The sequence below is a fragment of the Gilbertella persicaria genome, assembly GCF_025201335.1.
Source record: "Gilbertella persicaria strain CBS 190.32 chromosome Unknown B0P05scaffold_4, whole genome shotgun sequence".
NCBI classification, from domain to species: Eukaryota; Fungi; Mucoromycota; class Mucoromycetes; order Mucorales; family Choanephoraceae; genus Gilbertella; species Gilbertella persicaria.
This window is the reverse complement of record NW_026251965.1, coordinates 534,570-547,250: the sequence shown is the minus strand read 5'-3', so window position 1 is coordinate 547,250 and position 12,681 is coordinate 534,570. Positions and strand designations below refer to the sequence as shown.

General features: G+C 36.7%; 6 protein-coding genes across 6 annotated transcripts; 2 read left to right on the top strand and 4 right to left on the bottom strand.

The window, feature by feature from the left end:
- Positions 1–29: 29 nt before the first annotated feature.
- B0P05DRAFT_583619 (DnaJ domain-containing protein) lies at positions 30–1,353 on the bottom strand (the record flags this gene model as incomplete). The annotated part of the gene is made up of 2 exons (XM_051582264.1): positions 30–1,222; positions 1,266–1,353. The coding sequence occupies 2 exons, from the start codon at positions 1,351–1,353 to the stop codon at positions 30–32; spliced, it is 1,281 nt and encodes a 426-aa protein (XP_051438824.1).
- Positions 1,354–3,664: 2,311 nt separating this feature from the next.
- Positions 3,665–5,060, top strand: B0P05DRAFT_583618 (uncharacterized protein; the record flags this gene model as incomplete). The annotated part of the gene is made up of 6 exons (XM_051582263.1): positions 3,665–3,689; positions 3,726–3,792; positions 3,841–4,009; positions 4,061–4,167; positions 4,218–4,782; positions 4,842–5,060. The coding sequence occupies 6 exons, from the start codon at positions 3,665–3,667 to the stop codon at positions 5,058–5,060; spliced, it is 1,152 nt and encodes a 383-aa protein (XP_051438823.1).
- Positions 5,061–6,345: 1,285 nt separating this feature from the next.
- On the bottom strand, positions 6,346–7,798 carry B0P05DRAFT_225459 (Translin). Its single transcript, XM_051573269.1, has 10 exons — positions 7,604–7,798; positions 7,523–7,557; positions 7,416–7,460; positions 7,262–7,369; positions 7,178–7,214; positions 7,037–7,132; positions 6,959–6,985; positions 6,798–6,915; positions 6,662–6,748; positions 6,346–6,601 (listed from the first exon to the last, which is right to left on the bottom strand). Exons 1-10 carry the CDS (start codon positions 7,709–7,711, stop codon positions 6,492–6,494), a joined length of 771 nt encoding a protein of 256 aa, XP_051438822.1. The 5' UTR covers positions 7,712–7,798; the 3' UTR covers positions 6,346–6,491.
- Positions 7,440–8,451, top strand: B0P05DRAFT_525971 (nicotinamidase; the record flags this gene model as incomplete). The annotated part of the gene is made up of 4 exons (XM_051576379.1): positions 7,440–7,460; positions 7,523–7,865; positions 7,907–8,032; positions 8,089–8,451. Exons 2-4 carry the CDS (start codon positions 7,710–7,712, stop codon positions 8,446–8,448), a joined length of 642 nt encoding a protein of 213 aa, XP_051438821.1. The 5' UTR covers positions 7,440–7,460; positions 7,523–7,709.
- B0P05DRAFT_525966 (Hamartin protein-domain-containing protein) lies at positions 8,452–11,634 on the bottom strand. Its single transcript, XM_051576378.1, has 6 exons — positions 10,557–11,634; positions 10,422–10,511; positions 10,101–10,371; positions 9,864–10,051; positions 8,752–9,812; positions 8,452–8,706 (listed from the first exon to the last, which is right to left on the bottom strand). Exons 1-6 carry the CDS (start codon positions 11,211–11,213, stop codon positions 8,508–8,510), a joined length of 2,466 nt encoding a protein of 821 aa, XP_051438820.1. The 5' UTR covers positions 11,214–11,634; the 3' UTR covers positions 8,452–8,507.
- Positions 11,635–12,014: 380 nt separating this feature from the next.
- On the bottom strand, positions 12,015–12,470 carry B0P05DRAFT_462702 (uncharacterized protein; the record flags this gene model as incomplete). The annotated part of the gene is made up of 1 exon (XM_051574130.1): positions 12,015–12,470. The coding sequence occupies one exon, from the start codon at positions 12,468–12,470 to the stop codon at positions 12,015–12,017; it is 456 nt and encodes a 151-aa protein (XP_051438819.1).
- Positions 12,471–12,681: the final 211 nt, after the last annotated feature.

Sequence of the window (12,681 nt, the reverse complement as noted above, 5' to 3'; positions counted from 1 at the left end):
AGAAAGTGTTAAATCACAAAATCCTTTATTTAAAGAGCAGCAGCAAAAGCTTCGTGAAGCTTCTTTTCAGCAACAGCCTTTTCAAAAGAGACACGGAGGGCTTCGAGTTGCTCAGCAGTTTTGTTCTTAGCGAGAATGTCATCGAGCTTGAACAATTGAGTATCAATTTGTTCAGCAGTAGCAGGAGCGTCACCTTCAATAGCGTAGTTGTTGTCCTTGACAAGAGCCTTGATGGTCTTCTTTTCCTTCTTGATGACACGCTTGGCCATTTCCTTGCTCTTCTTGGCATCAGCAGCAGCTTCCTTAGCTTCAGCTTCGGCCTTTTCCTTAGCAAGTCTTTCTTCCTCAGCCTTCTTAGCAGCGGCTTCAGCAGCAGCCTTATCAGCAGCAGCCTTAGCATCCTTCTTGGCGTTTCTCTTCTTCTTTTCTTCGGCCTTGAAGATAGCAATACGAGGATCAACACTCAAACAAGTATCGACAAGCTTACGAAGACGGGCATTGTCTTCCTTCTTGAGTTGAGCACGTTGAGCACGGTTCTTCTTTTCTTGGTAACGCTTGTCATCACGGTTATCAGAACCTTCAGCACCTTCCTTATCGAGCCATTCAAAGGTTCTCCAGGAATCGATGTTGTAGAAGAAATCGTAGAAGGCTTCCACTTCTTCCTTAGTGGAGTTGGCATCACCGAGAGAAGGAACAGGTTGCTTGGTAGAGAAACGGCCTTCACGTTCAAAGACAGGACGCCACAATTCGTAAAAGTCACCTTCAGACTTGGCAGTAGGCACATCTTCTTCGATGAGAGCCATACCGAAATCAACAGAGTCGTATTGGCGACGAGTGACAGGGTTCATCAAAGTATCGTAAGCCTTAGCGATACACTTGAAGAAAGCATCGTCGTTCTTGTCAGCCTTCTTATCAGGGTGATGCAAGAGAACCATACGACGATGAGCCTTCTTGATTTGATCTTCAGTGGCCTTGTAACGCAACTTAGTCAAACCGAGAACAGCATAGTTATCTTGTTGCTTCCATTGAGTAGGATCTTGGTTGACAGTGTTGATGTCGACATCTTCGTATTCGAATTCAACAGTTTCTTCTTCAACGACTTGGTTGGCACGTTCTTCGGCTTGGTGGCGTTCATCTTCAGAGAAGGTGCGGTTGTTAGTCTTTCTACGGGCGTGAGCGAGGAAGTGGCGACCGACAGGTTCAATAAGACGTTCAGTGGTAGCTATGAAATATAAGTATGGGTCAATATTTATTGAATGACTTACCACTCAAACCGTTGTGAACAGCAGAGGCTTGGTCAGCCTTGTAAGAAGCAGGAGGGGGAGGGAGCAAGAAATCGAGAGTCAAAGACATTGAAAAGATAAAGGTAAGAAAAAAAAAGTGGAACTAAAGTTTTGTACGATAAAATTTTCTGCTACAAGCCACCGTTAATTAGCTGCCAAATATGAAAACAGCATTATTTTGCCCATTGGACTCATTCATCGAAAGGAACCCTTCCTTGCAAGCATAGCCTTCAGTCAAACCCTCCAGGCATCGGCCGCCGCGTTACTAAAGATACAACTTGTTTCGACTGATTCCTTCCTCTCTCCTTCTTATTTTCCTCCTTTTTCGCTTGATTATTTACCTTTATATATATCCTTAGAGTGCTACAAAATATGTACGGCAAATAAAATTTGTTCAAAAAAAAGAAACAAGCTTAAATACTTGAAATGAGCTCTTTTCGTGAGTATTGCCCTTTGGTTGAAAGACGTATTTCGACCAAATTTTATATGTCACTTTTTTCGATCCAAATAGACTCTGAAGGTACCATAAATGCTACTTGGCACTGTTTGTAGGTATTCAGAGTGTTCATGCGGGTATAAAAAGGCTTTACAACACCTTCATACTGTCATAGAAAGAGAAGAAGATTTGGATCTTCGCTCCACAGCCTCGTAATGGAAGAAATAAAATAAATTGAAACAATCAGAAATACTCTTTATTCAACCATCTATGTATGTTGTGTGAATTTTTCAAGTACTTAAAATGACATTTGTATATCCGATTTATGCTTCAAATTGAAAAGTACAACATCGGAAGCTCTGTCTTCAAGGTCATTATCCATGCTGAGTCATTTTAGTCGGCTTCAGTACTAGCTGAGGCTTCATCTGATTCTGCACAAATTAGGGTGTACTCACAAGTACGATGAGGGTGATGGTCGACTTGTAGAGTACTGGATAGAGAGGGGATGACTAGAGAACACTCCATCCGCTCCAAAAAGTAACCATTTTTGTATGCCTATATAATTTTTTAAGGAAAAGAAAGTGATTGTAGCTGACTTGTGAGCCCGATTCCAAAGAAAAAGGAAAGACTAACAGCTTGGACAGCAGTATCAACCACTGGCTGAATAAATTTAGATGCTGAACCGAGAACCATTAAATGTCACCCTCCTAGTTTCTTGTCATTCGAACTTAGGTATCATGATCCAAGAGCCTCTTTAATCCAAGTAACAATATAAATGTTATTTATGTATCTCATGTTCTACTCTATTCTCCTGATACTATTCTTGAGCAGATATATTCATAATTCATGACGTTAAAGATTGGTTTTTGTTACATTTATTTCTAACTTTATTATTAATACTGTTCTCCTCCATATTACTTGTTGCTTTTGTGTAAGCACAAACATCAGATTGCGATAGGGATGAGCGTCCAGTAGCCAAGACAGTCGTCTGGGATCAGTTGCAGTGATACTAAAGTCTTGTCAGTACAAGAAAGCTAAACAGACTCTATTAGCGGGACTAGATATACAAGCGTGGTCGTCGTACCTTTGTCATTTCGCCATGCATGAAACCATAGCTGTATACTGCTGCTCGTATTTTCAGAGTCTCAGGGTATCCCCCCCAAGATATCTTATCGTAGAGCACTGTCGCTAATGGTGCAAAAGTAAGAATCACCTTACTCTGCGTGATACTAGTCGTATCCCAGTTAGCCAATAGCCAAGACAGTCGTCTGGGATCAGTTGCAATGATACACTTGTATACAATTCTACGCATCTACCATCATTCATCTGAACTGTAAACTATTGTTAATAATACAAATTTTTGCTGATACTGCATTTTGTTTTCTTTAAAATGATGACGCACCCATTCTATGTACACCCTTATTTCTGTCGAATCAACTTCTTTTATTTAAAGGAAAACATTCCCAAAGGCAAATTCTCGATAAAGGACTTTTTATTTCTCCAGGAAATGTTATCTTTCAATTGCTATAAAATGTCGAGGTATTTATACTTTTTATGCTGAATTAGGCACTGGAACAAAAGCCGATAGTGATAAAGCTTTCAAATCAATTATTCACTCAATTTGTCTATTTAAAAAGACACCAAAAAACAAACCTTTGATTTCATTCGCAAATGCAATACAAAAAGCAAACTTTGGTGTAAGTTTTTATTAAGGATCATATTAACAACATGTACTGAAAGGTTCCAGTAGGTTTTAGAGAGCGAAGATGCATATGATTACTGGACTGTAGCTATTGAAAACAGGAATCTCAGTAAAAGAGTATATGCACGCGCATCCAAAGAAAATGAGGTTCTCAATGAGGTTCTCAATCCAAATAAGAAGATAAAAACTATAGTTGAAGATGTGGCTGTTGAAGCAAATACTACGGGCGAACAGACTGACAGAATGTCAGCCAAATCGTCTGAATCAAGTAATACATCAAGAAGCTCGGCTAACATCTGGTTAGCTTGGTCTGTATTTATCGACTTGTTTTTATCAGGAAATCTTAATGATACAGATGTCAACGATTATAGGTAAAGACCTATATCATGACCAGAAGAATCACTAAACTGTTTTTTTAGTTTGGAGTATCTTGGTATCATTACACTTGGTGACAAAGTTGGAAACAAACAGACTAGAGCCAGCTATCCTAAAGATTTAGTAGCAACAACTAACAAACATTTAAGTATGGCCAAGCAAGATGTCTTTTTGAAATTTGATTCAAAATACAATACTTTTTTCTCTGCTCTAGTAAGTTGGCATTAATCCACTTTTTAACTGAAATTAACACTGTTGTAATAGGAAGTATCGGTGGATAACTGCCACACAGTGTTGTTAAGAAATTCTTTAGCTGTCAAGAATACCAATGATCCAAGTCTAAGCTTTTGCTATGAATACTTTATGATCTTGTAATCGCATTTGTGCTTTTTATCATATTTACTTACTTTTTTTGTTTTAGTGTTTTACATGTCTTTACCAAGTGTGGATTAAAAAGAATTTCAAAATCAGAATCAGCATACAATTTCAGAGTCATATTTAGGTTTATGGATGTTGTTGTGGATGCTCTTCCTCAATGCGAGTTTATGCCTGGTGAAGTAAGATTACAAGCGATTAAAGATGAGTTAGAACGACAAGATCTTTCTACAGCAAGCTATTACAATGCAGACGGCATTATCTATGATTTGATTTCTGGTGTAGAGTTGATGCTTTTAGAAACTTCAGGACCTTTTGGCAACAATGATATCAAGAGAGAAACTAAAGATTATGTCAAAGCCGCCTATGGTCTCCTTGCAATGTTACATAAAATAGCACACAAATACGTTTATGCTGACATTGATATCTTCAAGCAACTAAAAGTATGTTTTGTTCATGCTGCCAATAACAAAATACGACTTTGGGCGTTTTGTTTAGTGTCAAAGCAATTGTATATCTTGAACCGAATTGACAGTAGTGTACTTCCTACTGATTCATCAAATGCTGAAAATGATTTGAAGGGTATGACAAATCTATTTTGGAAACTCAAAGTAATTATTAGCGCATGAATGAGTTAACAATCAGTGAAGCTGATAAGATACTTCTATAGCAAACAATTGAAGAAGCAACAGAGACACTCAAGAAAATCAAAGAATCTCATGAGAAAAACAAAATCTTTGCAGAAGAAAACCCTGACTCGCAAATTGAGCAATTGATCTCATATCTTGTTGAGGTTGCAGAAGTCAAATTATCATCACAAATATCATATGCAGAAGATATATATATTAACAGTTCACCCATTATACCCGACTCGCTTGATTTTGATTGAAACAAACTATATTACTATGTAGATATAAAGTCAATCTTCCATATGCTACAATTCTCTATGATGTAATAATAAGGCTTTGTTTATGTTATCGTGTATATTTCTTAGTCCCTATGTAATATGAAAACATGGTTAGGATGCTTTTATATTATATAGAAAGAACACAAACATGTTTCCTCGTCTCGATAGCGTGCGAGTGTGCGCATATATCATCTTCTTGGAAGGACGTATGGGCCTCACCCGATTAGCTCTGGTCTGTATGCGCATTTTTCTTTCTTATTTGTGTAGATGTACGTTTTGTCGTATTGCTGATCATTAGTGCATTCTGAGCAAATAGTGCGATGAAATAATCTTGAAGCAATGCTCTTATCACCCCTTTTTCTACGTGTTTTGATCAAGCCAATGCAGCCTCTTTTTTTTTTGGCTGATCCATCTAGGCCAATTCAGATTTTTCTTTTCAGGGTATTATTCATTTACTTCTGAATAATCTTTTGTTCTGTTTTTTTTTTGTTTTTGTTTTTTTGAAAACCATCGCCCCTTTTTATTCAAATGCATTCTTTGAGAGGCAGTCTATTTTCAGATTTTTTATGACAAGTCCTAATGAAAAGCAATCTATGTCACTATAAAAAATGAAAATTGTTCTATGGCTATTGATGAATGTGACACTTTGACTACTTATAATGAATTTATTTTGAGACAAAATGAAGCTGTTTCAGCGAGATCGCTTGTAGCTAGCTTCTTTCTTTGCTTGTTTACAAGTAAATCGCCAAAGGTTATGGCTCGGCCTTGGCCATATCATTTTTCGTGGGCTTTTGAGATTAAATGTAGCCCAATGACAACCATGGATTCTCTGAAAAATTATTAGAGAAGGAAGAGCTGTTTCAGAACCTTCCACAGTTCTATAATACTCGTCAGTTTTGACGAGCGGAAAGAACATTTCAGGTAAAACTCCTTCTTGCTCCCTTTCGGAATAGACTGCCACTGGATAACAGAATGCATTAGTATTCAGCTGAGCACAACCAGAAGAAGAGAAACACAACGAAAGTGGACATGTAACTCTTAAACTTCATGCCCTCTGTTCGAAGAAATCAAACCAATACTTGCTCTCTGGCTTACCATCATAGCCATCTTTAATGCATCAACTTTTACATATACATCTGACAATACTCAATTGATCCTTGTTAGCATTGTTTGTGAATCATTTCAAACAAAGAGTATGGGATAAAGCATTCAAGTCATAAATCACAATATCAGACGTTGAAGCTAAAAAAAAAAAAAACTGCATACATTCAGAATACAATAATAGATAATTTTTATTGTCAATAATCAAGTATAACAATGCAAATGCTCTTTACTTTATACGAACCATATGGGCCATAAATGTATTTGATGATTTATTCTTCAACAACCACTCTCAAATGACAGCAATAGTTCCTAGTATTCGATTTGCTCTTGTGATTGCTCTTGCTCTTGATGATTTTTGATAATTGACAAGTACATTTCCCTGGGATATTCACTGCCTCTCAACTTGAAGTTATACACAGCTGCCTTGTATGAGAATACTCACATATATCTTATTGTTATTATTATTATTATTTGCATACCTTGTTCTACTTTTTTAATACTGGACTTTAATGCACCCAACTTTTTGTTCAATTGTGGCATGTATAATGTCGCCACGACTTCAAAATCTATTAGGATGTGTCAGTGAGAGAAAACATATAAAAAAAGGAAGTATACCAAGATCAATCTTTCTTAATAAAATACAGATATCCAAAGCCTCTTCATGTTTTCCTGAAGAGACGATTTGAATAGCATGTCTCATTAATTCACCCGTAAAATCAGCTAAACCCAAAATCTATGTCAAATAAGTATTTTTCTCTTTTTGTGCCAAATGTTACATAATCTTCATGCTTGACCTGAATCCACTGAGAAAATAGTTAGTGAATCGAGTTTTTTTTTTTTTTCTTGAACATTACCATCTTGCCTTGCTCATCTTTAAAGTAATTATTGATTTGCTCTTTAGTGATCACTTGTTTATGTAATATAAAATGATAAAAGGCAACAGCTTCAATCTAGAAATCATCAATCAACTCATACATACAAAAATAGCTATTTACAAATTCTTCAAAACCACCTGAGAAACTCCTCGAATATCTGATAAATAAAACATCAATGTACATTATTACAATGCAACCACTTGCCTATGATAGTTTGTGCCTTGAATATCCTCAGACAGTTTCTTGAACAAGTTCAATATTTCTGCTTGTTTTTGGTCGACTTCTTTGTATTTCTTGTTCCCTTGAACAGCTCTAAATATTATCACCATAAGTCATACATTGAATGACCTTCTTTTACCTATGGAGTGCAAATATCATCTTTTTACTTTGTGCTGTAATATCTCTACACACGTATGTTACATATATATATATATATATAAAAGGGACGATTGTTGACTGATCTACCTTGATACTTTAATGATCCGCTCGCGTCTATCATGCTAAACAAGATCCATAAGTTTATTTCCTGAATCAAATGGTTCTTACATGAGCGTCAAGAATATCTCTACTCTCTGTGAAAAAAGCCTGTGTTTCCATTATGAAAAAAAAAGAATGAAAATAAAAAGCGCGTTTCCCTTTTGATTTTATCATCATGTCTGAAAAGGTTGCTCTTATTCTTGTGGATATTCAAAATGACTTCCTAGAAGGAGGATCGCTTGCTGTACCTGATTCAAACAGTATTTTGAAACCTGTCCTTCATCTGATAAGACAGATAAAGCAAAAGGACGGTTTAGTGATTGCAACTCAGGCAAGTCATTATTATGCATCTCAAGTGTTAATGTCAACTAGGACTGGCATCCACAAAATCACATCAGTTTTGCTTCTAATCATGATGATGTGAACGTATTTGATGTGAAGCAAATTGAATATGAAGGTCAGATCATAAAACAAGTAATGTGGCCAGATCATTGTGTAGTAAGAAAAAAAAGGGAGCAATGCTGATAGTACCATGCTGATATATGTATGTATAGCAACACTCTTCTGGTGCAGCATTTTCAGAGAGTTTAGACCTAAAAACCATTGATTGCATTGTACAGAAAGGCATGAATTCATATGTAGATTCGTACAGTGGGTTTGCTGATAACCAATACAACGAAATAACTACATTAGCCAAGATACTTTATCAACATTTTGTCGATACTGTCTATATTGTTGGATTAGCAACAGACTTTTGCGTTAAATTCACTTGCTTAGACTCTATCAAATTTGGATTCAAGACAGTATTAGTCAAGGATTGTACCAAGCCTGTGGATGCAAAACAATGGCAAGTCACATTAGATCAATTGGAATCAAAAGGTGTGCTTATTCAAGCATCAAATGCTTTATTTTAAACAAGTATTTCTTTATGCACAAAGGTTTCTTTTTGTGCTTCCCATTCCAGTTTCTCAATCTAATATAATAAGTAAAGCATATGTGTATCTGTGCTTACCTCAAGTGCTTCTAAGCGTTTCTTGTGTTCTTCAAGTGTATCTTTTAAGTGATCTATTTCTGTTGAACCATAGTCATGACTGAATGTCTTGAAGCCTTCCAATTTGGATTGACAATCTGTCAATTGTACCCTAAGTTTCTCTAGATTTTCTTCTTTATGGCTATTTGTGCCTTTAGTGATCTATATGTATTTTGACTTGCCTTACATTTGATCTTCTTGAAGTCTTCGGTTCTCTGTCTGGAGACTAGCTACTAACTCTTCCATACTCCACCACTGAGAAAGCAATCCCTTGATATATCGTTTCTGCTCTTCCATATGAGACATGTTGGATTCCCATAACAGCATTTGTTGTGTTAACTGCTTAACACGATGCTCATTCTCTGTTGCACTATTCAATACAGGCTCCAATGTCTTGAGCTCATTTTCTAGTTCAAATATACGCTGACGAGCTTGGTCCAATTGTACGCGTTGTTCATTCAACTGCTTTTCATAATCACTCACTTGATGCTCTGTGCGGGCCATTTGACTCTGCCATTCTTTACGTTGTTCGCGATAATTGCGTAACTTGACAGACTGTTCATCTTCCCATTTGATATGCTTTTGCTTTGTCAAGGCTGATTCTGCTTTCAGTTTTTCAAATGCGAGTGTGGTCTGGTTTAATTGGGCCTTAAGCATACGTGTTGTATTGTAAAGTTGCTGTCTTTCTGCTTCAACAGAAGTATCAAGTACATGTTCTCGATGTAGTCTACCAATGTGTTGCAAATGCTGTTGCTTCAAGAACAATTCAAAATTGAGTTCGTTTCTCAATAACAACACTTCTCTCTTTAAAGCAGCTACAAGCAATTTAGTTTCATTCGACATGTCTTGTGCTGGAGATGCATGTTCATGGTTGTCTTGTATTTCCATAGGTAAAGAAGCATCCCAGATATCTTTATCCACAAGCACTTCTGCTCCACTCTTTAATGCTTTGTGTAATGTGACGATGTTTGAGACCATGCTTGGCTTAGATGGTTCTGGCACAGTCTGTTGTTGTATGACTTCTTTGGGTTTATCGACCCATAAATCTTCATCCAGAAGATCCTGTTGTTGTTTCTTTTCATCATGTGAAAAAGCAACTCGAGAAGCAGCATTAGTCAAGTCCAGACTCATGATTTGTGCAATCACATCTGGTGGCTCCATTTTCATCCAGCGTGTCTTGTCGGTCAATTCAGTTTGTGCGTCCATGACTACTAGATTAGGATGAAGCATATGCCGTGTCACTTGAGGCTAATGAAATCAATGCATGTTATTTTTTTTTTTATGGCGGGCTATACTTACAATTGTCCTGGCTTTAAAGGTATCTTCATCAAATTCTTCTGGTATTTTGAATTCATTCTGTTTGAAATAAACATAAGGTTTATACAGAAACTTGAGAAAGTTACAAGGATAAAGACCATAGAGAGATGTAAAGAAAGCACCCGTTTGAGGATTCGAAGGAGGTGCTGATAGTTTTGAAAAGGTATAGTCTAGAAAACATGAATATCAAAAAATGTCATTTTCTTCTTGGGTTCATACCAACACAGTCCCATCCATCTTCTACTATGCGTGTGTACATGTTTGTGGTCTGTTTCTTTCTCAAGTCTCGTAACTGATCCCAACAAATGGCTCTGGCAAAGATATAGAACAATTGTGGTAAAAAGCGAGGTAAAGAAGTACACATACGGGGTAACAACATGATCAGATTTGTGACTGAAATAGCAATCAGTGTTGTTGAATTATCGTACATGAGTGATTTCAGCATGGATTCAAATAAAGGGGTATCAAGAATTTCATGCAAATGTGTTCTCTAGTATATCAGTCAATTACTGTCTACGTTTTCTTGTCTGGTAAAATTACCCTTCTTCGCATAAATTCACTTAATAAATACACAATCTGTAATCGATGTTTGCTTGATAAAAAATACTTGTTCAACAGCAAAAAGAATTGCTAACAAGAAGTGAACACACAAGATGTCTAACCACATCCACTTACTTTTGTCTCGGAAGCACCCACAGATAACAAAATGGTTGTCAAGTTTTTAGACCATTCATCTTGTTCCAAGTCCAATAAGACTTGGTGCGACTGACTTGTTGCTTCCTCGTCTGTTTCTGGTACAGTGGGTTGTCGAGCATGTTGATTTTCGGCCCAATCAAGATACATGTCCACAATACGATAAAAATAGACGCATTCTGAATGGTGTTGTCGAGCCAATTCTTGCTCCATAATCAATGCGTCAGACACAATTAAGCGTGTCTCTTTCTTGACTTGATTGGTATAGGAAGCTAATGTCAATATGGGCTGTAACAAGTACCACCAATCATCAAATATCTTATTGGGTCGTAAGATAGGCAATAAGGCGCGCAAGCAACTTAGCAGAATAAAGTGTTGTGCGTTTTGTTTATCGGGTTTGCATAGAATAGTAGGTGTGATCATGGTGGTTTCGTACAGATGAACAAGTTCTTGTGAGAGTTTGTCAACAGATGCTGGATCGATATGAGCAAGTGTAGTAGCTACATCGCCAATATTGGCACTTGTTTGCTCATCGATATATTGTTCAATCACGTCTAGTGCTGCTTGACCTTCTGATTCAGGCGTCGCGTTACGTACAGACTGTGTGATGGCCTTCAATATGTCTCGAAGTGATATCATTATATAAAGAAAAAAAGAAAAATGGTCGAGTCACACAAAGATTTTCTTGTTTTAAGCCATGCTTCGTATTATGCATATTGGCTTACTCACTTAGAAGAAGAAGGGATGCTAAACTATAAAGAAACAGAATGCTTTTAAAAAAAGCTATTAAATCGAATGATTTTTTTGTTTTACTTCTTTCTACGTTTTGCAATTGAATGTCCATCTGTTTAAATATATAATAAAGTGGGAGGAGGGGCTTTGAATAGTTTAGATAAGCATATATCGACTCTATACACATAACCCTTAAACGGGAATGTCTTTATCCTGTATACGGTAAAGAAAAAGACCTTGATTTGCATAATTCATGACCAAAAGCATTTGGCGAGGTGAGACGCTGGGTTTTAATGGTGACAATGTCAAATGTTTTATTCTGATAGAGATTTAGGTTCTGTATCTAACAATAGATAGAAAACATGGCTCTTTTATATGGAAAGCCATGAGTAGAGCTACAGAATTAATTTTGTTTTTTTTTTTCAAAAACAACAACTGAAAACTGCAGTGTCTAATACATAATTCTAATCATTTCTGATGCTCCAAAGTGAGCTTCCCGGCCATGTTGTATTTTACATCAGGGTCGTACACAAGCTAACTTCAATATGTCAATTGGTGTGTGGCAGAACAAAAAAAAAAAAAAAAAAAAAAAAAAAAAAAAAAGAGAGAGAGAGAGAGAGAGAAAGGATTTATTTAGATGTACAATGATCAACCATAAGCAGATAAAAAAAGGTATAATATAAAAATATGTATATAAATAACAATGACTTAATAATTGATACGAGCAAAGCCAGGTCTCTCAAGCTTTACTTGAGGCATTGGGTTACGCACTTCATCTGAAATAACCAATGGCTTTAATGTAGTTTTGATTTCTTTGATCTGAATACCACGATAGACAAGTTCGTCACGACCATCGTCCACAATGACAGCAGAAGAGGATGAATTGCGTGGTGTATGAGCATCTTCTTCTTCCTCTTCAGCATTGGAGGAAATACAAGATTCAAGAGAATGTGAGTGCTCCAATCCAGGTGTAGAAGGTGTGGTAGGCGAAACAGGAGATGTTGATGTCTGTGCAGGCTTTTTCCAAGAGAACAGAGAAAATCGGCGCTGCTTCTTTTCAAGTTTAGAAAATGGTTGTAAGATGGATGCACTGCCTAATGAAAGTGAAGAAGGTTGTCCTCCTGCAGAAGACAGTTGAACAGCAGCAGCAATAACAGCTGACATGGATTCAATCGTCAATTCATCTGAATCATTTTTTTGAGGTGCTTGCAAGTCAATAATTTCATCTTCATTGAATTCAGAATAGTAGTTATCTTCTACTGTTTGGGCTATCTGAATAGAAGCATTGCCTGAAGAGAGGGAAGATTGAGGTGTAGAAGGGAATGTATTGGATCTCTTTGAGCGAAACATGAAAAAGAATAAAAAAAGAAAAGAG